This window comes from Hippoglossus hippoglossus, chromosome 11 (genome assembly GCF_009819705.1).
Source record: "Hippoglossus hippoglossus isolate fHipHip1 chromosome 11, fHipHip1.pri, whole genome shotgun sequence".
In the NCBI taxonomy this organism is placed as follows: Eukaryota; Metazoa; Chordata; class Actinopteri; order Pleuronectiformes; family Pleuronectidae; genus Hippoglossus; species Hippoglossus hippoglossus.
The window spans coordinates 18,409,108-18,436,014 of NC_047161.1; the positions used below are offsets into that span (position 1 = coordinate 18,409,108).

The 26,907-nt window shown below is 41.6% G+C and overlaps 1 protein-coding gene and 1 long non-coding RNA gene across 6 annotated transcripts in view; one reads left to right on the top strand and one right to left on the bottom strand.

The window, feature by feature from the left end:
- Positions 1-618: 618 nt before the first annotated feature.
- hivep3a (HIVEP zinc finger 3a) overlaps positions 619-26,907 on the bottom strand; it is a 40,919-nt gene continuing 14,630 nt past the window's right edge. For 2 of the 5 annotated variants that reach the window (XM_034599977.1, XM_034599978.1), the window contains 7 exons: positions 20,841-20,877; positions 11,023-15,164; positions 10,419-10,597; positions 8,176-8,333; positions 8,013-8,087; positions 5,958-6,514; positions 619-1,923 (listed from right to left, as the gene is read on the bottom strand). In XM_034599977.1, the coding sequence (XP_034455868.1) occupies positions 1,381-1,923; positions 5,958-6,514; positions 8,013-8,087; positions 8,176-8,333; positions 10,419-10,597; positions 11,023-14,850 (5,340 nt within the window). In that variant the 5' untranslated portion in view covers positions 14,851-15,164; positions 20,841-20,877 and the 3' untranslated portion in view covers positions 619-1,380. Of the gene's footprint in view, positions 1,924-5,957; positions 6,515-8,012; positions 8,088-8,175; positions 8,334-10,418; positions 10,598-11,022; positions 15,165-19,995; positions 20,117-20,840; positions 21,902-26,907 lie in introns of those variants that run through there. The other 3 variants (XM_034599981.1, XM_034599983.1, XM_034599982.1) reach the window with 3 other exon arrangements.
- Positions 10,693-26,778, top strand: LOC117770477. The gene is made up of 3 exons (XR_004615397.1): positions 10,693-10,842; positions 25,703-25,706; positions 26,767-26,778. It is a non-coding gene; the product is annotated as an uncharacterized LOC117770477 (long non-coding RNA).

Here is a 26,907-nt window from a genome sequence, read left to right on the forward strand (position 1 = left end):
CTGCTGGATCAAGTCCTTTTTTACAGATAGCAAATTCTGTGTGTCCAGTAATTGCCATATGTCCTCATTTACTAAGTTCAAGTATGGAGTTCCACAAGGGTCAATTTAAGGACCATTTTTATTCTCTTTTTACATGCTCCCATGTGGAAATATTATGCAGTTCAGTTAATGTTAATTTTATCCTTTTACTGTTTCTTACTTCATTTTATTGTTATTTATCTTTGAGTTTTATCTGATTGCTTCGATTTGTGAAGCACTTTGTAACCATCTTTCGATAAGTGCTATATAAATAATGATTATTATATTACCTATTTTTCATCAGGACACACAAAACATAAAAAGCCCAGAACTGATTTGGACTATACTTGGTGAAGGGATGGGGCATTGGCTAGGGAATAACCCAATTCATTTTAGAGCAGATCTAGTTTTGACATAAAGAATTTTCCCACAATTTCGTGACTTTCACAGGAAATAAAGCTAAACAGCATAAAGGGGTTTATCACATTTAAATGTGGCTTTCTTACCTTCAGCCTCTGACTGACCTTCACCTCCCTACATTGAGAAAATGTATCCGTCGTTGTAAGTGACTCAAAAACCACACACGCACCACAATTTTAATATAAATCTGTAAAAATGAGAAGTTTAATGGTAAACATGAAAATGACAGTGATTGTATCATTTATAAAAGCAACAACACAAAAATACATGTATCTGTTTATGAAAAGAAAAACCAAACTATACCGTAGCTACCATGTTAATGAAACAGGTTTCCTCTGGATATTGTTTTGTCAGTGCACTCCAAACGTCCTGATCCCAAACTTCTTTTAGAAAAAGGAGGTGATCGTAAACCCTGCTTCATCAAACACAAACAAAGATGACAACAACAACGACAAAGAAACTGACAAATAATAATAAGAATAATCACAGCCTTTAAGAATGACATTTTAAAACCACAATCTTGACGTAAAATTGCACTTCAAAATACTGGTCAGGATGAATAAATAGTTGTAGTACCTTTCTATATCCATTTTGGTAATACAGTACATTAACACAGCAATAGTATATTAGAGCTGTCAAAGGGGTAAATAGGGTAATTGATTAAAACTGTCTATTTTCATTCCAGCTGCTTTTTGCATATAGTACAGAATTTGCATAATAGCACATAAATAAATTAACACCAATGACATCAAACAAGAGGGTAAAAAAAGATTTACAAAACATACTGCATATCTAACATAGTGTCTATATATATTATTCATATAATTACATAACAGCGTCATTCAAAAGCGGTGCTCAAGTGCTCTTGCCTTTTCTCCTTGGAGTCTAAACCACTCTCTGGTTTTCAGTCTTTTGCACTGTCCCTTCAGACTCTCCCCCCAATCACACCTGTGTCTGGGAGGAAGGAGTCTTTTTTTGGCCTTGGGTGGTCTCCGGGCAAACACACCTCTCTGTAACATGTGCGTCCGTGTTCACCTCCGCAGGCCTCACCTGCGTACTTGGACCCGACAGTTGTTGGATGTATCCTCGACTCTTCCTGTGTGACAGGGAGTCCGAACGGCTGCTCCTGGGCATTTCCCCCGATTCCACGGGGTCTGCCGGGCTGGCTCCGCTGTCGGGCGACGTCTCTTGGAGAGTATCCTGCCGCTGCAGCAGAGAAAACCTCCCCTTCACAGCGCCACTCTGTCTCCAGGAGGACCCTGTACCGGTGGGATTAGCTGTGGTTGCTGTAGGGCTGCACACCAGTCTGTAAAGAGGGAGGGGGGACCTAGGCTGAATCATGTGTATCCCCCCAATGGGAATAAGGAGGCTCGGGGCCCGGCTCGGCTGCTGAGAGTGCAGAGGGAGGTGACTCAGGAGGTTGTAGGCTCCCTGAAGCCTCGGGGGATGCGGGGCGATGTGGGTCAGACCAACCTCATCCACCGACTACAACAAAACAAGAGGAGATGAAACTTGAATGGTTCTGCAGGAGGAATTAGGTAATTAAACCAGAAACTAAACAAGGATACAGAGGGACAGAACATTAGCAAAGCAGATTTAAATGAAAATGTTCATAGTGAAAATCAATAGCAGTGTCTCATCAATTACTAAGCCTCTGTGCTGAGAAAACAACTTATGAAAGCCGAGCTCTAGAGAAGTGCTGAGTTACAGAACAGTTGTAAAAGAGATCGTTAAACAGCCTCATATTGACTCACATTACATCAACACTTCAGCATGTTCATGTGTCAAAATGTGGTGAGAGGTCGAGGCAGTTTGTTTATTCCTTCATTCCCTTTAAAAAAAGAGACTAGTTCCGTTTCCAGACACGAACTCCAGAAAATGGGAGTTTGCCTTTCACATTAGGCAAATTCCCACGTCAGAGGTGTTCACGACAACAGGAGCGTTCAGGTGAGGAGTGGCGTCTGGGTAGAGAATGCAGGAGGCAGGTCATAACGTATAAATTGATGTTTAAAGTACATTCGACACCAGCGTTGGTACGCACAAATCTGTGTTTAAACCGTGCGTACGAATGTTTGACTTCCTCAGACTATGAGTATGCACAAATGATGAAGTCCCGGCTAGTCCTAGAAAATCTGAACACTCACCCTTTTAACTAAATTCATAGTATATTAAAACTCCATTTATTTAAATAAGAAAAGCCTTTAATAGACAACAATAATTAAATTTACTAATGTATGGACCAAATATATTAAATAACCCTTTCATCCTCATCATATTAAAATCTTCAAATTATACCAGTTGAGATAGTTTACAATAAAGTATATGAGAATGTATATTGAAATGTAACAGTTTTGACTTTCTTAAATTGTTTATCGGTCAATCATTTTTAGTGCCATGAAATCTGTAGTTGATTTAAACTTTTTAACTGGTTAATTGGTAGTGAAAAAAATCTGATATTTCTATTTAGTATATAGTTCTGTTCCAACTTTCCAACCCTCAAATCCCTCAAGAGGGGCGCTACAATGACATCCATACCCACACACGCGCCGTGATAGAGCGCACATCTGGGCAGCTCAAGGGTCGATGGATGTGCTTGGACACCGCTGGCGGCAAGCTCCTATATACACCTGAGAAGATGTGCAGCATAATCCTGGCGTGCTGTGTCCTGCACAACCTATGGCAAATGGCATCCCCTTACCACCCGAAGCAGAACCACAACCAGACGGGCACGAAGACGCACAGCCAATTGTGGGGCTTCCTGGCTGCTGTCCTGGCTCACTACACCTTAATGCAGTCTTTAATGATGGTAAGTTAAAATGCCTTATTTCAAAATGTTTAAGGAATAAAGTTGTGAATGAATTCAGTTTTCATTATTAGTTTATCCCAATTTTTCTGAAGCAAACAACACAAATTTCAGGAGAATGTCTGGAGTTCAGTCCACGAGGGAAACCATCAAAGGTAACTATAGCAAAAATAAATCACTTCTATTTTCTGTGATCCTGAGTCAGTTGCTTTAAGAAGCATGGCTGGCTGCATAGTACGTCATACACCCCACCTCTTCCATGTTGGCAGGGAGGACATGGGCAATCCATTATCTACACCACTGATCCTGCAGGATCAATTAAGCACTTCAAGTAAATCAAAAGTAGTTATTATCACACTGATGTGTATATTTATGTGTTTTCGTTTTTTTGATAAGTTTGGTTTTAATGAGGCATTTGATGACATAAAAACAGGGTGAAACATCATGATTGACAGCTGAGACTGACTCGTGATTGGTTGTGTGTGTGCAGGACCTCGATACTGTGGCTCTACTCCATGATCATTACTCACAGACTCTGGCTCCAAATGATGTCAACAACGCAGCGCCCTGTCTAAGATATTTTGGCTTCATTTTCCACAGTGGGAGGAAGTAGAGTCATGCGTCATCCATCTTTATTTACGGTAAGTAGTTTAATGTCGTTGATGTACAGGTGTAAGCCAGGACCCTGTGACATCACCGCTGGGTGTGGTTACAGGTGCAACAATGTACACACCAGCCAACCCAGTAAAACAGTGCTTCTCAGACTGCTGCTGAGTTACTCTTTAAAGACATCATTATGAGGCACCTTGCCTGAGAGCGAGTTTAATGAGACCACAGACAGGAACAACAAACAACAAACATGTCTCCTGGTGAGGTACCATGCTTGAATCCAAATGTCTGGATGTTCCTGCACTGGCACACTCAGTGAAGTAATGGACACGCTCCCATACAAAGAGAGTCAGTGAGTGCAGAAGGCCTTAAGTGCACTTTCTTTGGACTTCCAGGATACAAACTTTACCCGATTTTTCTTGGAAAAACTCAATGACAACAACAACTTGGGACAGAAAACATCCTCCAATTCACAAAGAAAGGATCATCAGTTGGGGATTAATGTATCAACGCCCGAATAATTTCGTAACAACTAACCCTAACCCTAGAAACCTTTTCATTAAATAATGTATGTGTTAATATTTGAAAGCAGAAATAAATTGTTATCTGAACAATACAGTTTTTTTAAGTTGATACCACTATAAATATATATATTTTTTAAAGTTTATACAATTTTTTTGATGTTCGATTATTAAAATATGTAATGAGTGGGACATTTTACAGATGGTGTGCAAAATAATATTGAAACCAAATCATATAATAAAGTTTGTTGAAAATACTGTATAGTACATAAAGTATATTGTAAAATGCCTTTCAAACACGCACAACGCAGGTTCTCTGCACAGAGGCGTTCAAAACAGCAACAAATCCTCCGCATTATTCAGGCGAGAGGTGGAGCAGCCGAGTGCAGCAAACAGAGAAAGGAAGTAACAAATTAATTCTGCTGCGGAGATCACGTGATTTTCTTTAGTACACACAGACACCGGTGTCGGCTCTTATCACCACAAACTCTTTTGATACATCTGTCGGTGTCTTCGACGTGTGCGGCTCCGCTATTTTTCTCAGAGATATTTCTTTTCTTTTCGATTTTTTCAATTTTGCAGCTGTCGCATGTTAAAAGCGCCATCCACCCCCCCACAGATGCTGTGTGCTCACAGTGATTTCTCGTGACTTTCTGCGGACTTTACACTCTGGGGCCAGGCGGTGAACGCCCACAGATAATTTGTAGTGCGGATAATCTCTGGAGTTCAGTGCATGTCTGAAAGCAGCTAAGGACAGTGAAGGGTCTTCTCATTCACAGAGGCAGGTTCATTGTAGGTGGTAGGTCCTCGCATCCAATATTTAGACATAAATATGACTCTGCGTTCCAAAAACAACCAGTTTACAGATGTAGCTTATGTGAAAAGAAAGTTCTGTGTACAGATGTGAAAAAATTAACCTGTAGAGGATGTAAATTAGTATCTCCTCCTGTGAGACCTATATTAGTGTGAAGAGGAAGTGGTGAGGTTACACCATGACATAACCACAAGTTTTGAGCAGACACGTTTTATTTTTATTAGGGTGAACTGAGATATTCACCCATGTGTTTTTTGTCATGGACATGTGGTTTCAATAGTTGGTATTTAACGATAGGCCTGCTTCTCATTTTATCAGCGGCTGCCCAGGGAAAACATGTTGTGTCTACTTTTTTTAAGGCCGGGAGCTGCAGGCTTTGGTCGTGAGTGATACAAAACAAGAGAGTTGCCTTTCCTTCCTTTTCCAATAAATGTACGACTTTAAAATAACCTCATATGTACCAGGCTATCTATATTTGTTCTAGGTGTTGACTCATTGGGATTCAACTGAGCCACACAAGATTAGCTTTGTCAGCCAAAAGCTGATATATTTAAAACTGTAGGCTAAACTAACAGAGATGGATCGAGTCACAGGTGAGCGAAGACTGTGGTTTGAAGGAAAGCCATGTTTTGACCAGTGTTAATTATACACTGCAAAATCCAGACGGTAATACAACTAGAAATAATCAATATTATTTGTAGAATATTAATCAAAATGCTGTCAACAGATGTTATGCCACCATGTTTTTGAAACCAAAGCTGAAGTGACTCACCAGTCTTGCTGTAGACGGTCGGTCCCATGGAGGAAGACTGGTTCGATGCCGAATAGAGATGTCGGCGAGGGAGCCCAGGGACCCGCAGGAGTACGTTCCATGGGGCTGGACCATAACAGGTGAAAGACCTCTAACGGGGGAGACTGGTCTCAGCGGGGAGGTGGAGACATGACAACTGGATGGTGAGAGGGAGGAGGAGGGATAAGGCATGGGTGATGGGCTACGAGGTGGAGACGGCTCCCTTCGAGGAGTAAGGGATGGAGTACTAGGGGAGCAGGAGCCTCTGGAGGACACAGATACTGAAGAATCAAGGCATCTGCGGGCGAAAAGGCCCCTCCTGGCTTTGGCCGAGCTCCTCTGGGCAGAATCCTTGGGGGGGAGTATGAGTGATGGGCTGGGTTCAGGCTCTATCGACTGGCTTTCAGAAGCCTTGGGCCAGTTGTCTTCAAGTCTACCATCTTTGTCCTTTGCATTGTGATCTTCATCATGTCCACCTTTACCCAGATCAGAGGGATCTTTTTGTTTCTCTGGGTGAAGTGGACGGTCTTCACAGACTCCTAGGGCAGGAAATTTCAACAAATTTTACTTTCTCGCCACCTGCTTGCCAAACCCACTTCAATGTTAACTAGAATTCTACATCAAGTGTACCGGACATATGTTGGGATAGATACAGCACCTTAGTGATGACTATGTGTATTCATTGGCCTTGTAGTGTAGTGTCCGCATGGATTCAACTAACTGGTGGGCACATTGACGCCAACACAAACATTTTCCTACAATGTAAAGTCTGTAGGCTGAACAGGGACTAATGAACATGTGGATTGAGCCTCTTATGCACCAGGTGAGCAATTCAAATTGTGAGTGAGCTCCATCTTTTCTGTGTGATATTCATTTCATATGAAAACATCCCTGTAGTAAACACACTGCACTGGTGACAGTAGCTCACAAGCCGAGGAAAGACATCACGTCTCCTTGCAGTGGTAATAAAGTTTATTGACCTTGTGTTTTTGTTTGTTCCCTCTCTGGTCTCTAAACTTTTGGTCACTTGGCTACAGTAAATAACTGATCGCTCACACAGAATGCCATATATTTCTCCCAGGTGGGAACACAGGTCCACATTTATGAGAAAGACCATATAACCTGGTAGCATGACATCCAGCACAGATATCAGATTAAAAAGACCATATAGGGCTTGTTAAAGCGAGGGGTTTGTAATATGGAGAAGCTAGCTAGAGCAGGCCACACTTTGTAAATATGCAACAGATACATCCCACCCCCTATCATCAGCCCTCTTGCTAAAGCTACACCCTCAAAACACATGAACATGCACTGCCTGACAACTGCTAGAAGACAACCTTTCCGGGACACGCTAACTTCTGGCAATCGTCTCTGCTTCGGCTGAAACAATTTACCAACCTTACCTTTAAGTAAACCAGCTTAAACTTCCTCTGCTAGCTTACTGTGTGTTGCAGTAGCTGTTTCAATATGGTGACCTTGCTCAAAACCCCTGATGCTTCCCATCATCAGAACGATGATGCAGGTTGTTAAGAATATTTACATTCTTCACAAACAATGACTAAACCAAAGGGTTTTTAATTAGTTGGTCTGGAGGCATATTTATTAAATACCCAATATACAGTATATTTTATTTCAAATACAAGTTTGAAGATTTAGCTTGTTACACAATAACAATATATTTGTAATAGTGAAACTAAAATCCAATGAGTCTGTGTTTTGGATGAAGAAAAAATGCATTTTGTACAGTCACACTCAATAATACTGTTATAAACGCATGATAAAAAACAAATAGCAACACATCTTTATTAGTCACCATGACTATTATTATAACAGAACGATGACCAGCTGATCCCAGAACTGTGCAGGATAACTTATCAAATTAGCACAGTAAGGAAATCATGTTTTTAAAAGAGAGTCAGACATAAATCTGCGCCACTTGACACATCCACATAAGAAAATGCTAGTTCTGGTTAATCCACAAATATAAACAGTGAGTTAGTAGAAAACAAAAAAATAATAATAAAAAACATAGCATACCTTTAACTTTGTCATCTGTATAACAACAGGTTTCTTTTCCACAAGGCTTAGATCTCAGGTGTTCGGTGAGGTTCCCTGCAGATACACAAGAAGAAGTGAGAAATCAACAGAAGAGAAGCATCAAAAATCCTGGTTTAGTATTTTTTTATTATCCTGCCTTTACCTTTGGCTTTGAAGGCAATGTGACACTCACTGCAGTTACAGGGAGGGGACTTTGTGCACTTCTGCAGAACACTAGCATTCTTAAGGGGGAACCCGCAATCCTCACATTGGCACTTCCCACCACCTCCACAACGCATTGGACCATACTTCTCATTTGATCTGTAGGTGCAAAGAGAGCAAGAGGTTTCAGTTTGCTCCTTAGAGCGTTTCCCTGTCAGTTGTCTATTGATGCCGCTCCTTTCTGAATGATAGTAACAATCAATATGAGGGTAACTGGAGCTGAAAGACAGGCAGCAGGTAATTTAGCACCTGTAAGCAGCTTTTTAGTGCTTGTATTTATCCAGTGTGAGTGCGCTATCTGTTTGGACGTTGCTACAAAGTGAGCTCACACCGTGGCAGCAGGGCCTGGGGTGCAACACTCCATGTACACTGAGGGTCTCTCAGCGAGGCACCCACTTCAGCTTCAACAGAGCCGCTTTCATAAGCCAAAACCAGACACCCCCCGCCCACCTCCCACTGCCTTATAACCCCATCACAGCTCACACCACCACTGAGTCTAAACAAGGGGGAGACTACGATGTGTCCCAAGGTCCGGGCTTTGCTGCAGCCGGCCAATAAAAACAGTTTGGAGAGGGAGGGAAACCCTGGCCCCGACCAGCTGCTGCTCCAAATAAGCATGAAAAAACACTGAAAATGAAAACACATTCCTACGACAAACAATCATTCTGATTATAATCGGCAGTTTTTCCATCTATTTTCACTTCATGCTTCACGGCTGGATAAACTCTGCAGGTATCATAAACGGTTGCTTTTACAGTCTCAAAAAACGTTCAAGTTCATGAAAGAGAACACTTTTTCAACCGTGCCTATGTGCTACTTTCCCTCGCTATAGAGCAGCTGTAGTCATAGGACCTATTCACGCCCAAGATCCTTGCCATCCCGTAAATGACAGCAGTACAAAAATGCCAGAGTTCGACAAGCTTTCTGCCATAGTTTTTGTCTTTTTGTGGCTCAGAACGACTGAGACGGAGAAAGCGTGCAGGCGTGAGGATGACTCATTCTTTTCACAACAGGGATTTATCCACAGACACACAGAAAGAAACACACAGATGGCACCTCTATACCCTCTCTCTGCATCGCTTTGTTCAAAAGTACTGAGTGACACATGTAGCGAATTCAGGAGACACACCAAGAAAACTCTGCGACACTGCAGCTCTCTTTAGATTGTTTTTAGAATGATGATAAGTCTTCCCCCTCTGCATGCCGAAGTGTCCTTGGGCAAGATACTGAACCCCGCCTCATTGAAAAGGTGCTGCTGAATGTGTGTGTGAATGTATGAATAGCAAAAAAACTGTACTATAAAACTTTGAGTGGTCATCAAGACTAGACTAGAAAAGACTAGAAAAGCGCTATATAAATACAGACCATTTACCATACAACATATACAAGGACTGCATCAGTTTACATCCTCTTGTCAGATGACTGTTTCTCTTATGCTGTTGCCACTTATCAAAACATAATAAAGTGGGCTGTATTCCAGTCTTAGACCATTTTTGTTCATAATGTTAACTCACTAGGTCCGATGCAGAGAGAGTATCTGGTAACAGTGCTAAGTAATGTTGCTATGGTAACTTGCATTATAATATACCAATTAATATACTGTATTGCACACTGATGTAGAACACTACTACATGTTAAAATCTTGCGTCATTGTTTGAGATAGCTTTTATAGCTGTAATTGATATGTGACAGCCAATCAGACATAAGTTTTCCTATTGTAAGTTCGGGATTTGGGGGATTTTAAAAAAAGACACTTGAGAAAATAGTGATGTGACGTTTTCACTGTTTTCTGCTGTTTAATGGAATGAACAACAGTATTAGATTATTAAAATCTACAAATCTTGATCTTATCCCATTCTACATAGCAGGCTCCATTTCATGCTATCCTGTATGTCCACGTGTAATGTTCTACTCAATTCATTGGGGTCAGTGTGAGAGATTGAAAATGGGTTGCCGCTCCATGTGACTGGCTGTGATGGTTTGTATAAATTCATCTCTGCAGGAGCAGAGGAAGCTGGGTAGCTCCCTGGCTTCATCCCCTCAACAGACGGGCTCTGTTGGTGCAGACAGCCAACCACTGGTGTTTTCAAAACACACCACACTATGTGACGCAAGCCTTCAAGTCATGAGGTATGACAATATGTCATCAGTAAAACTAATGTCATCAGTTAAGGCCACACTCACCCCTCCTCAGAGATCCAAACTTCAGGAGGTTCTTTATTTCTGGAGCATGACTGGACTTCCTCCACTTTTTTCTTCTGTTCCTCCTTTACCTCGTCTCCGTCTGACCTGATGTCTCCTGCCGACAGCTGCCCCTTCCTTGTCCCCTCCTGGTCTCTGCCGTATGACTGGCTGTTGTAGACCTACACTCGAAAGAGACATGGGCAAATTCACCAATTCTGCTCCAGCATGCCCAGGGAGACAAAAATTGGGAATTCTCATTGAACGTTGTATTTTATAGCATTTGTTAAAGCACATCTTTTTCCTTTTGTGTGTCATGTTTGCTTGTTTTTGTACTCAGCTCCCCGGTACTTAGTTCCATCAAAGTTAAATCATAGTTAAGTCTTTTTTGGGATTGAGGCTGCCAAGGGAATTAAACAAAAATATTGTTTATATATAAGTTTGCCGAAATCTTACACTTCACTATTGGAAAAAAAGCAAGGACACCATGCTAATCTACCAACCTCAAACTCAATTTAACTTTAAGGCTAAACATACTTGCTCCTCAACATTCTTTTACATTATAATATAGATCGCAAGACAATTGTAATCAGAGGTTAGTAATTACCTCAGTGGAGCATAGTCTTTTGTTGTCCTCTTGCTCCATTGACTCAGTTGTCCTGACTGACATGGTGGATATAGTGTAGATAGAGGGACTGAGCCTCTGCTTACAGTGCAGCAGAGAGAGAGCTGTTTTGCTGGAGAGGCCAGGAGGGTTGGGATTATAGCTGCTAGTGGACCACGATGAGTACACAGAGGGCTTCTGCTCATCAAGGGTAGAAGGGTTTGGTTTGATGTAGTTTAAATAGCACCAGCTATGACAGGTGCTGGACAGCAGACTGGGGAAAGAACGTCCAACATGTGTGATGGGAGAACAAACACCTGGTGGACACGGTTGATTATCTTGTTTAAGTTCCTGACCACATGGGTCCACTGATGCCTTGTCAACACATGCCATTTCCCTCGCTTCCTCTTCTTCTTTTACACGTTTCTGCTGCTGTTGTGACTCAGGGGGGAGCTCTACACTGTTTGAAGGGGAAAGCATGCGCTTGTTGCCCCCTGAGCCTGATAACCTTAGACCATCATCAGACCACAACTGATAATCTGGACTTGTGTCCCTGTGGTTTCTGTACTCAGCTGCTGGAATACCTGCATGGTGTGAAACTGCATCAACTGTCTTCTGGGGCCTCAGAGATGTAGACTGAGACAATGTAGTGTATATGGCACATGCTGGGGAGAGGGTGTCTGTTTGGAGACGCACTGCTACTGAAGGAGTTGCCATCGGCCTCAGTAATTCCAGGCTGGAAGTGATGTGAGGAGCAGAGTGTTGACTGTAGGAGAGACTTACTCTAGTGTCTGAGTAATCGTCATGCTGTGAGGGAATCTCTAGCTTCAGCCCTGTAGACATGGGGAGGTAGCGAGCTCTGGCTGCCCCTGATGGTCCGGGTGTGAGATAGGGCTGTGGTGCTTGAGGAGGGGGCTGTCCTGTATGGATGTGTGAGGTCTCCTCTTTTACAGTATTTACAGAAGGGCCGTGACTATATAAGAGTTCTGTGCTGCCTGATAACTGAATATTTTGACCAAGTTTCCACTGAGGAACTGGATAACGCAAGAGTGTGTCACCTGAAACAGGAGAAGTAGGCGGCCTACTGCTGCACGAAGAGGTTGGGTTTGCTTGAGCAGATGTGCTACTTGTGACACGTTCAGGACTACGGCTTGGTATGTTGCACTGGTCCTCCTCCTCCTCATCTGGATCTCTAATAGCAGTGTGTCTCATTAGGAGACACTTTCTTCTTTCCCTCCAGCCAACTGCAGTGCGCTCAGGGGACAGACAGCTATAGTCAAAAGACTTGCTGCGGGTCTCAGCCATTAGGATACTTGGTTGGGGGTCATGAGGTGCCTGCTCAGAAGCTGAACGCCTCATCTCTCTGTGCTGATGCAGTCCAGGCACCGTGAGCATGTGAGAAGCTCTGGATCTCCTCAGTGGTGATGATGTTGCGGTCTCCATGTCTGGTCTATTTGACTCCTCAAAGGATGTGGAACGACTTGATGCATAGGATGCACTACTCTCTTGACTAGGGCTATGGGGAAGAGATATTGAGTCAAAACTGGATTCTCCTGAGGATTGGGCAACCTCAGCAAGACGTAAGCGCTTTTTCTTTGGAGGAAGTTTTTCTATAGGGAGCTGGGCCAGAGAGGAGCTTCTCTGTGGCCACTGAAATTCATCAGGCTTCTCCGAAGGCTTTGCTGTGGGGGCTGGCTCTACAGAGGTCACTGTGCTCATGTTGGAATCCTCTGTCACCAGTATTTCTGGAACTTGCACACTGTGTTGTCGGACCAGCTTTCGTGTGGAAAGTTTTGTTGACTGTTGTTGGGGTTGTTTCTGAGGGGGCAGTTGACATTCTTCATGAGGTGGAGAGTCTTTTGTTACCTCAGGGCCTTGATTCTCATTGCACAAAGATTCTTGTTTTTCAAATGAACTAGTATGTTGAATTACTGAACAGGTTTGCAAAGTAGGTCTTCTGGGGCCCTCATAAGCTACACTGCTGTCGTCTTTAAGCTGTCCAGACAAGAGGGCAGGAGAGGGTAATGAAGGAGAGGAAGGGTCATCAAATTCAAAACTCTCCTCTTTCCTCCTCTTGCGCACAGTTGAAGCTCCTACTCTGACTGCATGGTTAATTAACTGTGAGAACGCCATTTGACTAATTACCACCTCATTTCTGGGATGATGTGCTAAGCACAGGCTTTGCTTGTGTTTCTTATAACCTTCCCAATCTTTGCACCCAGTGCCACAGGCCTCGCATTCATATGGCTGGGGTTGACTTTGCTTGTGGTCAGGTGTAGTGGTTTTGCTGTCAGGGTAAAATGAGTGAGAACCCTCATGGTCCTCTTTTGTAAGTTCAGCACCAAGTGGAATTTCAATAGCAGGCTGCCGTCTTAGCATCCCATAACGCCGGGCTGCCCGTATTTCAGAAGGCTGCCTTTCATCAAAGGACTGACTTTGGCGAAATTTACTGGAGCCACCACTGGAGGTATCAAATGAACTAGCTGCAGATGGCATTGAGTGACTTCTCACCAGAGGAGCGTTGGATGTTTGGCCAGGTGGCTGGTCCAAGGACTGATGATGAAATTTTTCACATGGGACTCCCATGGTGATGGAGCCACTGTTTTTTTTATAGCCGGGATCTCCAGCTTTAGGGCTATGAATAAGTTGTTCTTTAATAGATGAAGCCTTTTGAGTCTCTGAACTATTCTTTCTAGAGAGCGAGAATCTCCTTGGTTTTACACTATCAATTTTACTAGTGTCCACCACTGCCTCATTGATGGTGATGAGTTTGGTAATATGGTCAATGACCTGCTTCTTGGGCACTGTAAATGGGATGCTTTTTTCCTTCTGATCTGAGGGCTGCTGGTTATGATGACGAGACATCCTCTGTAGGTGTCCGAGACGTCCATATTTGCCAAGGATGATCTCTGCATAGCTTTTGGCACTTGTGTTGGGGGGACTGTCCTGTGCCTGCTCAGTACTCTCAGAGCGAGAGAAATAGCCTGATTCTGTACTGCCTTTACTGCTGAAAATAAGAGATGAATTCTTCTCATCCGATGAATCTTGAGGAGTCTGTTTTCCTCTACTTAGACGCAGAGCTAATCTCTTTTTTACTGCATTGGAGTCATCACTTCCTGCAGTACAATCTTTGGCCTTGTCTGTTTCATGACTCTTCATCAAGGTTACACTGCTTTGTCTTTCAGTAAGGGAAGAAGTGGATGATAGCTGTCTGGTTTCATCTTCTGACTCGGTGACTTGCTCCTCGAGATTTCTTGGCTCCCCAAGTGCCAGACCTGCCTTCACCCTGTGGGTATGCGATTTGCGGTGTTTGTACAGGTTACTCTTGGTTTTAAAAGAGAAGCCACATGGGGCACAGGGATAGGGTCTTTCTCCTGTGTGGGAGCGAATATGTTTCTGTAGGACACTAGGTTTTGCACATGCCCGGCCACAGTAAGTGCAGACATATTTTCCTGGTCTCTGAGGCTTACGCTCTCGTTTCTGTTTTGGGGTGCTTTCTTGGCTTTCTGCTTTAGATTGGGTTGGGTCAACTGCTAGTTTGTCACAAGGAACTGTGGTTCCTTTTGTTTCTGTTGTTGCTTCATTTTTGTGTTCCGGCACTGTATCTGAGTTAGTGCTTTGCCGCTGATGCCTGAGACGCTTACGTTCAGGATGCGGTCTTCTGGACTGTTTGGGTTGCTGTTGCATGCCATGGTGCTTTGGGGAGCTTGTCTGCTGTTTGGGCTCGGAGGGAGACTTAGGCTGCAGGCCACGGTGAGGAGACTCAGGTTGACAATGTTCTTGACCTCCGGACTGCTCCCCAGTCGTCAGGCGACTATGCAAGTCCTCCATAAAATGGGAGGACAGCCTCAGGTAGACAAGTGGAACAACTTAATGTTGGTGAATTCCTTCAAATTATATCCACTTCATCTGACGGTCACGTTTCATAATTTTCACTTGTGTTACTAAAGTGTTACTGCTTGACAGAAGAATGATACCATCAAATGCAAAATGGTGGCAAAAGGCAATTTAGCTGTGATATGCCATTCGCTGTGGAGGACGTCCGCTGCCATGCTGACCTAAAGCATCCCATTATAAAGCAGTCAGCCAGTCACACAGTTGAATCAGTGGAAGATATGATTCTTCTGTCTTCTCAACATTAAGATCTGTGAAGACAAAAAACTCATTATATGGAATAGTTTGTACAGTTCAGGTTTGAGTTACAGATAAACCTTTTCTAAATATGGATATTTATGTTTCATGTCTTACATAATAACTGTATGTGTCATAACATCCAGCTTCCACATGCCCCTGGCTGCTGAACACTTTGAAATTTAAACTGTTTATGTAATATTTCTGTACAAAAATATGAAAGCATGCAGCAAGTAAAAGCAATCTCTGATAACATTTCCTGGGGGGGAAATAAGTAATTGCAATGACTATGACACGAACATCTGAATAACAACATAATTTGAAACTGTCCTGGTCTTCAGTGTTTACTAATCAACCATGCATTATTTATGTCAAAGCCATGGACAACAATGTGTTCCTGTTGCACAGCACCACATTACATATCACAACCTCTTCCGTAATAGAAGTCAGATCATCCTGCTGCAAGAAACACCAAATATAGATTCTCTTATTTGGGGAGGGAGTTACATCATTCCCAGCAGTAAATCAAAATGACACATGTATTACCTTGAAATTGGTTCGCTTTAAGTTTTCTTTGCATAGTTAATTACCCAGGGATTAACTAAGGGACTGTGGCATCATGTGAACCTGGCAGCGTTTTAACATACTCTAATTACTGCTGCATGATTAACACGTTATGCCAGCAAATATCACTGTCTGGCGGTGTTACATGACAATATTTCAGCATTAGAGCACATGTGAATGGCTCTACCTGCTTCATTACTTCATGGCATATATGGATCATTTTCACAGATAAACTGATGTTTAGAAGGCCAAGCCAAATGAAGATGAAAGATGACTGGGTAGAGATACTGAAGAAAACTGTTTTTGAGGCAGCATAAAGAAACAGTAAACAAGGCATCCCACGCACTGACCAGCTGGTTTCAACACCCACATTCTGGTGGAGGACAGCAAAGTTGCTGAATTATTTCAAAATTACTGATAACAGGTTTATAAACATCTTTGGTTTAACTTGTGGGAACTGTATACATGGTAACATAAGATGAATACTGAACCAATACTTTTCTTCATAAGAAAAAGCAGGTATAAGCTGTGATTTTCGTAGTTTGCAAGAGAACATTCAAATGTCACAGCACCAGATCTCTTGCAGTGAGAATACTAGGTGCTATGTAGGTCAGACAGGTAGTGTAACTAGACTAAAAGCTTTTGCAGGTGAGTCAGAGACTCAGGCGTCTTATTGAATATAACGCTTTACAGCTCAGACTGACACGTTCAGAGAATACCCTGCATAAGGGTGACAATGACTGGAGTGAAATACATTTCAGATGCAGCACTTGCTCAGAAATGGCACAAAAAAACAAGCAGCATCATGCAATGCATCTCTTAATTTACACTTGCATGTGTCACACTTGTTCCAGAGTGAACTAAAGAGTGTTCATTATACCTCTCATAGTGCAAATGAACCTGCAGCACCTTTATCTACATGGATCCTGTATTGCCCCTGTCCTTAGCTCTCAGCCTTTGTGATTCTCCCTGGGTGAACCGTTGTAAGGCGTATGAAGAGCACAAGTCTAGGTGAAATGTTCTCAGTGTTAAAGTGAGACAGCTGTTTGCTTGGGTAAATCACTGCTTATTTAATGAGGACAGAATGTCAAAGTTTTTCTATGGCAACAATTGATCAAAAATCCGTACATGTCGCCTTAAAGGAAAACTCCAACCCTCAAGGTTACATCAAAGTGTGTTTACAGCAGTTGGGGAGTTCTGCTACACACACTTTGTGGCTCTGGAGGGAACTGAGTGAAGTCTGATAAATGTCCTCAAGTCACCTCAATTGAGTCAGCATTAGTTCAGGCCGAAGACGACAAGTTGAAAAGACAAAAAAGTAAATAAATTTAGGGGTTTGGCATTAAAAAGAAATCAGATTAGAACATCTGGCCTTGTCTGTGTCTGAGGCTAGCAGACTTACTTTTGATGAAAAGGATTATTGGTAAAAAATAAAAATACCTCAGATTTTGCTGCATCCATTTTTTTGGTCCATCTGTCGTACTGCAATGCTAAAAAGGTAGATCACTGTTTAAATCCAAATCAGACATCCTTTCCAAAAAACAATAGGCCTTGATCTGGCAAATAATAATGTATGGCTTGCTCCATTTCAGTGTTCCAGTTAGACATGCCAGTGAGTAAGAGTGCTCATCAGCAGCTTCATGGAATTAATGGAATGCAGCCATCATTAGTTTAACTAATTATACCTGTGCCTTTTCGGCCCATGAACATTAGCCTACACCAGTCTATAGAGAAAATACAACTGTTGATTGGGTCTCACTGGGCTTCGGGCAGTCTATAAACAGGGTACTAACACCTGTAAACAGGGTACTATAGTAGCCTATATATTGATGGGGCTGAATAAAATCTGATTTAAATCGATCTTAATTCAAATAATCTATTATTAATTCAAAAAATCCAGAAATGCATTTCACTGTTTACTTTTTACAGTCCTTTTCACTGTGGATATGTGACCCTTTAACCCTGTTAGTGTAGTGTGGCCAGGGCATGTGCTACAAGATGTCTGAATTTCAGATTTAAAGAGCTGGACAAAATAAAAACACATACACAAGATGTGCCAAATGGAGGTGAAATACTGTGGAAATACAACAAATCTCCAAAAGGTTTTATCAAGACAGCACCTACCCATCACACTATCTGCCAAAATGTCTGATCTGAAACAAGCCTCACTCGAGATGACATTCGTGATGAAGTTACAATTCAACTCTTTGCATGACCAATTTGGTATGTCTCATTTTTACACTGGTTGCCTGGTGGTTTTATATAATTATTGTACAAAGCATACAGTTTCTGCTCTACTATGGGCCCATTATTGTAGCAAAACTTTTGACAAATGTGAGTCTCAATGCGTCTGTGTGTAATCAGAGTGGTGTGAAGGCTGCAGCTCCTGAAATCCCAGACAAATCTCCACACACATTTGCAGATCGCGGCACGTATTTGCGGATCTGCCACGGCAGAAGTGTAGCAAAAGTCACGTGTAAAATAACTTTTAACAATTGAGAGGCCGCCTGAGCAGAAACTGATGAATTGTCTGTATTTACAGCTCTTGAAGCAAAATACAGCCATTCATTTCTATGTATGAGTTTGTCTACACATTTAGCACTTTGTAGTTTGGCTTTTTAAAGACTAATTGTACCCTCATGGTTGAATGCACTTATTCTAAGTCGCTTTGGATAAAATCATCAACTAAATGATATGCAATGAATTGTAATAATTTAAATGATTTGGGAACTGTTGGGTTTCTCTATAGATTTTAAGGTCTTGACCTTATTATGTTATGATTTGGCCCTTAAAATTGAACTGAAGTAAATACCTTTTATTATAATTCATTCTTCTTTTTGTGAAGCACTTTGTAACCTTGTTTAGTCAAGTGCTGTACAAATAAAGTTATTCTTATTTACAGATATCAATACACTTGCAAATCTGAATATATATTTGAAGATCTGTTTTTGTACATATTTGCAAATCTAATTACACACACACACATTCTAAATACAGATTTGAGGATTTTTTTTTACACATTTTCAAACCTGTTCTCTCTCTCTCACACACACACACACACACACACACACACACACACACACACACACACACACACACACACACACACACACACACACACACACACACACACACACACACACACACACACACACACACACACACACACACACTTGCAGATCCACGTACACATTCACAAATCTCATTATAGGATTGAGACAATAGTTTTGCTACAATAATGGACACATACACCACACTCTCTACACTAAAAAAAATTTGTTAGAAAAAAAAAATGCATTCATGTAACTGCTTTGGGTTTCATTCTTTATGTAGGCATTGATATTTTAATGATGCTCCTTGTACCATGCATTTACCACATCATAAGCATCTTTATATTTTCTAAGCTTTACTGTTGTTATAACTGAAAAAAGACCAAGCAATCCATTGGTGAATCCATGATGGAATTGAATTGGCACCTTGTCAATAGGAAATCAACCAATTTCAGAAATCAGTCACAACACCCAATCCTAACAGTAACACAATATATCACTACAAAATGACACAGTGTGTGCATACAGTTACAATCTGCAGAATGCACCTCCAGTTATGCTAAATGCAACTGTGTTATATAAATTAGTGAAATGCTGCATCCATTCACACACCACAGAAGGCGAATATTGTACAAATGGCTTTTTAAAAATCTTGTGAATTTCCTCTTCTCACACAAATGGACACCCAGCGGTGGTTCCTATGGTAACAGCCCTAAACCATGTGGTGGCAGATGGAAGGAGAGCTGGAGGGCTAAATTTATCTTCCAGCATCCTCACCGACTACAGAGAGAGAGAGAGAGAGGGAGGCGGGCAAAGGTGCCTCCCTCCTAGAAGCTACGGCTTTTTGTAGAGGGAACGGTACACATCTCAAAAGAAAATCAATACTTTGGGAGTCTTGAATTTGTACTATACCCACACACTCCTTCATTCTTCCAGGGGGAAACAGAAAGGAAATGCACACACCAGGATGACAAAGAACACTGGATCAATCTCCATGACAATACAAGCCACATTATTCTCAACAATCCACCTAAAATCGCCTGTTTAAACCCTTCTTTTTGTTTTACCATTCAACTACAATATTGCAACATGCCAAAAAAACTCAAATACAACATATCTATGTATAAAATGTGCATTTTACGGTTTTCTAAAGTGAGGTTCTATCTTAAACACTGGCATTAAGAGCATCGATGTTGAATCAAAAAGTGGGTATTTCATTGACTTGTCTGACCTAAGCAACACCTTGAATGCCCTCATCTGTTGTTGTGGTTCCACCTCCTCATCAGCTGAGCATTAGCAATGCTGTTAATTCCGAGAAAGCAGCTTCATCAGCAGCCTGATAGCGGCGCTCTCTGGGGACAGAGAAGGAGAGCCCTCTGGGAGTCAGTGCATGCACAGACACCCCTCTGTGTGTGTGTGTGTGTGTGTGTGTGTGTGTGTGTGTGTGTGTGTGTGTGTGTGTGTGTGTGTGTGTGTGTGTGTGTGTGTGTGTGTGTGTGTGTGTGTGTGTGTGTGTGTGTGTGTGTGTGTGTGTGTGTGTGTGTGTGTGTGTGTGTGTGTGTGTGTGTGTGTGTGTGAGAGCCTCGAGAGCGCTCAGGAGGACATGCCAGGCATAAGAGGTTGGATGCACAACACAGGGAGCTCATTCACTCCTTGTCCGCGCAGTGAGCGTTACTACATACACAGCCCACGACCCGCTCACTATATGCACTCTCCCTCTCCTTTCATTCACACACAAACACACACACACACACACACACATGCACTAACACATGCAAAAACACACCAGCACAAACACCCTCATTGCAGAAACTGTGCAGTCTGAATATGTTTAAAACGGCCAAAAAATTCGGCTCATTTCAAATGTGTCTGACGCGCTGAGTATGATTCCACAAATGACTCGTATTTTCCACCATTCACTGGCTCATTGATGGAGCTGCCTTTTGCAATAACAAAGACCTGAATGGAGAAAATCCCCTGGCTCTCACGTCACGTCACCAACATCACCTCACACACATCAAAAACGACTGCAGATGACAAAAAAAGAAGAAGATATCAATGTTTTGGTTTTTTTACCTGGTAGCAGGTGGTGTTGTCCTCCTGTTGTGAATGACTGGAAACAGGGAGAGCAGGGACAGTCAGAGAGAGGTGAAGGGAAGGAGAGACAAAAAAGGATGAATGAGAGTGACGGTGAAGAGAGAGTCTCGGCTCTGCGTGCACTGGGCTGACAAACAGGTAGCTGAGTATATTATGCGTATGAATGAGGAGGAGGGTACACACTCTGCCTGTCTATCTCCACCTCTTTCATACACCCCCCCTTTAGTGTCTCTCTTTCAGGTCAAAGTGAAGTAGCAGCTCCTTATTTGGAAGTTGACGTAAGCTTGTGTTTCTTTTGGCAGCGGTCTCGGGCTGCACAGCTGGCAGAGCGGTGAGAGGCAGAGGGGCAGGGTGAGTGGTCGGTGTTTTAATTTGACTGGGAGAGGGAGTAGAGGGAGTTACTTCATATTTTTAAAACACAGTTTACTCATTCAGGTCTAATTTTCCAGCATAGGTGGAGAGCTATTGCTGCTGCATTCAAAGAAAACCCTGGAAAATCTGAAAACATATAAGGACCGGCGTGAAAAAAAAAAAAGAAGAGAGGCACAGGCATTCGGCTTTTTAAGAGCAGCTCTGGAGAATGTCCACACACCACAGTGCAAGTGTTCATGCTCCTGCCAGGGGTCCGGCTGAAAGGAGTCCAGGCAACTCTGACATCACCCTCCGCTCTTTCATGCCATGTGGTTTTTTTCACCCCTCCGCCAACTGATTTTTTTCAGAAGGCTCAGAGCTTGAAGATATGTGGAGCAGTGAGGGAATACCAGCCGGTGGGATGAAGGCAGGCGGTCAGTTGCTCATCTGGCCGGGCGTGAAAAGTGGAAGCTGAGAGGGGAATGGAAGAGAGCCCAGGGTGACCATCCTGCACCAGGCAACAGAGAGTCCTTGTGACATGGGACTAGAAATAGCGTGTGAAAGCAGGCTCGAATATTGAAGTTTTAGAATTAAGGCTGATAAATAGACAGTTTTAACCATTTGAAACAGCATTTAGAAAGAGTATGAAACCAACAGTCACCACTAAAACGGTTTCTATAGTTACCATCATGTTTTTATGTGTATTTAAAATTATAAATGCTAAAAGATTAGAATAAAGCTGGAATGTCAAGGTTTTTATTCTTGATTGACAATTGGAGTATGGATAGACCATAGATAGACACAAAATGCAACAAGGTCAAATGTAAACGACAAATAAATCATTACTGAAGCTTCCATTCCACTGAAGAGACATAAAATATCACCGGGGAAAACACCAGATCTGTTTGGACTGATGAGGAGAAAGTCACCTTCCTTAAATCAACACAAACAACATCCATCACATTTTCCACAGGGTTTTCATTAATTCAAAGTTTGACTGGTACCATTCTTATTACTTTAGAATATAATTTATTGGAGAATCAACACCAGCAGTTGTTTATCTTGATGAGCCAACTCCAAATATTCACATAGGCTTAGAGCAATGGATGAAAATGTGCATTAATTCACATTTGATGGTTTTCTGGCTTTTAATTTGGATGGAAACCCGGCTACTTGTCAACAAAAAATCAACTCTACAATAAGTGTAAAGTGATATTTTTAACGATTCACATCCAGTGCGATTGCTAGATAGCATTTGATCTCACAATGTCAAAATTGCATTCACACCAGCTTTAAATAGCAGTAAATCACAGGAAAACCACACATTTTGTGTGTTTGTGTACTTTTGTGGTTGGTGATTACCCCATTGAGACTCACACAAGTTAAATATAAATTTAAATTAGCGATGATCAATTTTTATTGAACTAATATTGGATTTTACATGGAACTGTCCATGATGGTGGCTTTGCAGCCACAACTCCTGTAGTTTTTTCTTGGCATGAGGAAAATCACAGAAAATCACAGAAAAATGTTATCACTGCAAAACAATAATTTATTGCGAGCTGCAGAGTGCCCCTGGTCCTTCTCAGCAAGTATTTGGGTCCGTCTTACAGAGAATATTAAACTAGTGGAGGCAAGACTGGAAATATTTTTTTGCTGAAGTTTTTACAAAAAAAAACCATCTCAAACACCCTGCTATTGAAGACAAATTACTGTTGACTGAGGTGTAAATCTGCTGAAAATAAAGGTGGTTATTGCATTCAACATATTGCGGTTTGTTGTCATATTTTTTGAGTACGACATGAAGACTAATATTGGTTGAGTAAATCGGTCTTACTCCACATGTCAGCCTTTCTGTAGGTGACAGAGCTGCCAGTGTTGAGCTGGTCCACAGGGGAGGATTGCCTCTTTGCAGCTGAGTCCTGTCTCCGTGGCCTTGTCACACTGTGAATATCATGCTACCACAGACACACATTTCCTCAACAGGACTATTTCTCTTTGTTAGGAATTCAGGGCAGGAAAGTGGATGAAAACAACTAGATAAAAACTGTCCTCTTTTCTCCATGCCCAACACTGGGAATTCATTTTGTACCTGGAGCTACACAATACATTAACATTTAGCAGTGGCTGAATAGAAATAATGTCCTATTTTAAAAGATGCAGATGTAGAGAGTGAACCTTCCTGATTCCAGATTGGCCACCATTTAAATAAGTAGGGCAAATAAAAAGCTTTTACTTCTAAAGCCCACACCACTGCTTTTCTGAAATTGAAAGTGTTTTGCTTGTATTGTCGTTTTTGTGTTGACTGACTATATAATAATAAGAAGGTACATACTTAACCCAGCTTTTATTTGCCACTACACCACTTATGTTATTGTGTGGACTTATGTAAAAATGTAACATTATTATGTGTAAATGTCACAATTCAGGAAATCTGTTCTCTTTTTGTCCATCTCATCAATAAGCTCATCTGTAACTGATGATGATCATCAGCATCACATATTTGAATGAAACTTAATTTTGCAATCAGGTCTAATTCAACAACAACCACAAAGATATACTTGTTTGAGTTAAAAAAAAGTATTAACTTAGATTCCTGCCTATTATGCTATAAATATATCTATATATCAACACAAATTGAATACATTTGAACTGTTTTGAACTTAACAAGGCAACGGTGATGTAGTAGGGTTTATGTTTACAGGGTTATGTAATGCTAACCCTAACCCAGGTTTAAGGTATTGGTTGACAAATATGGATCAGCTCTATACCTGAAACTGCAATTCACTTTTTTGAATTGATTTTATTCTGTAAATTAAAACACTATGGCTAGTATTTTCATATAGAATATAATTCATTATGTGTACACTTAAAGAACATATGAAAAAATAAAGTACCTTTATAGGAGAATGTTTTCACTATAGTCATCACCCAAGCCTACCCCCTAGTACCACAACGAGATCATTCCTCTACCTAGAAGTCTGACTGACTCTTTGTGGTCAGAGATGAAGCTCCATCAAACTGGAGGTACGAAAACAGGGACCAGTCAGTATCTGATTATACCTAAAAGGTCAATAATAGTAAAATAGGCTGGTAGGAGGGGGTTTCTGGGCACGGTACCAATAAAGAAGAGAGAGAAACCCCAGACAGCGTCCTCCTCCGCATCCCAGCAGATCACATATTCACATATGGCCCTAGAACACCGCAGAGACAGCAGAGTCTGTCACTGTAGCTGTCTGTGTACAGTACAGGATGGTGTCCTTCTTTATGAGCTCTGAAATGGATTATCACTGTTTAACATGTGGGACGACTGCGTGTTTCATTTGAAAGGCACCTTTGCCAGAGCAGACTGTCGGTTCCATGAGAGCAAAGAAGAAGAAGGGCCTTCTTCATGTATGTAGCTGACTATAAAAATAACAGTGTCTACCTTTTTGCATGTGTGTAAACCCAGCAAATAAATCCTAACATATAACCATAACCACAGCTCCCCTTGCCCCCCACCAGACGACCAGCCACAGACAGACCAGAGACCCCCCCACCCTCCTCCCCGCATCACCATACATCCACCGACCAGAAAGGAACAGATGCCCTTCTCAATCTTAACCTGCCGTGATGGCCACAGAAAACAGCAGTGTGACCAGCACACAGTAGTCTACGATTGCCACAATTCCAGGAGGGATTGTGTTGACTGATGTTGTGCAGGGCTCAGCTGTGGTGGGTGGTGCTGGTTCAAACCCTACTACCAAATGTTCCAATAACATACAAATTCCATGCAACTACAATTGTACCTTTTTGGACCAAAGAGGCCTGTGTATGTACGCAAGGGGCAATAATTAAAATATTGTGGTACTTTGCATGTTTGCATCGCAAAATGTTTTGAGGGATTTCTGGTCTTTATTTGGTTTACTGCTCAGTGTGCCAAGGTGTGACTGATGGGGTTTTATTTTTGGTCCTGCAAAAAAATCCTGTCCTAAAATCTGATTTCCGGACAAAACAATTAGTTTTTGTTTATTTGTTGTTAAAAAATGAGCCTGTATACCCCAAAAATAATTAAATTATTTAAAAGTGGGGAAGGTGACCCATTAGCCAAATGGTTAAGGCACATACCACTCAGCAGCTGGACCATGGATAAGAGTCAACCGGATCATTTACTGCATGTCATTCCACTAGTTTCTCACCCTGTGTTCTCTGTCAGTCTGTGAAATGATAACATTAGATAACTCCGCAGCTAAAGTGGAGACTGAGAACTGTCCAAAGGATCTTCTGCGATACTTGAGCTAGGCAATAAAACATTTTCAATAATTAGCACAATGTACTTTTCATAAATAGCAATATAACAAAGGTTATAAAATGTTTTGCTGTTTGTTATTCTGTGCTCATAAAGAAGAGTTTATAACAACAACCTTCACTCAGGAGCAAAAATCTGTCTTTAAACTTGAAAAAAAGGCTTTTTATCATAATATCAATAAGACCTAATTATTAGACCTAAGACCTGTATTATAATGATGCTCACAAGCCCCAGGTGCAGCTCGGTCAGATATCAATCACATCTGTGGAAACATTGGTATGGGTGCCTTTTAAGACTCTCATGAATAAGAGTATGTTTGTATGTGTTTATGTATCTGTTTTCTTTTTTCTTTATGGTGTATGTCTTGCTATTGGGTCTAGAGCCTGTAATAAAGTTTATCATCATATTACTACATTAATTGTTGTTTTGATTTATGTTAGAACATTTTAACATCTATGAAGGAGTTTTAGTGGAACAAATCAGCAATATTACCATTTTCTCACGGTTAGTATTGAAACAGCAACTTCTAAAAGATGCTTGTCTGATGTGACTCCAAGTTCTGTCAATAATATTAAGGGCAGTTTATTTTTGTTACTGCAATATACAGTGTAAAATGTTACTGTATTTTATTTGCGACAACAGGCTTCAGTATCATAAATAAATACAGACAAATGCTGCCCTATCCTTGTCAAAATAAGAAGAAGCTGATTGATAGATGTGCAGCATGTACCACCAAAGCGTGAACCAATCCTTTAACAGTTTCAGTCAATCATGGTCCGCATACTGATCTGCACGGGTGGTCCACCACCAAATCTCTATTTTGAGCCAGGAAAAACCCTGCTTACAGGCCGCTGGAAGCTGTGCCAGACACTGGCTGATGTTGCAGCATGTCCTGGGTCAAGGCAGGCTGATAAAAGTTGATTGAAGTATAGAAACCCCACAAACAATTAGCCACATACTGTATATGTGACAAACAAATAGTAACACACTTAACAATAATAATTTTGAAGACATTGTTCTATTAAAGTCGCATATTATCTGTTTACCAGCATTCACGCGCACACCCACTACCGGACACACTCATGCTCAATATGACTTTTCTGCTCTTCAAACTTCACTGTCCCCAATGTATGTTCTATATATAGCTAACCCAAGGGTGATCACTCTATAAATACAAATAGTTGCTATACTGATAGTTACAGTCAGAGACTCACTGACCACAGGTTCATTTACTGAAAAGTGGGGGAAAATATGTAATTATAGCAGTAGCATACCAAATCAGGAACAAGGAAGGAGGTACAAAGAGCCATAGAATGGAAGCCATTGTGCAAGCAAAGCGAAAACAAGTTGAGAACGCTGAGAGGAAAAGCTAAATATAGGAAAAATGACCAGCCGCCTGCTATATCT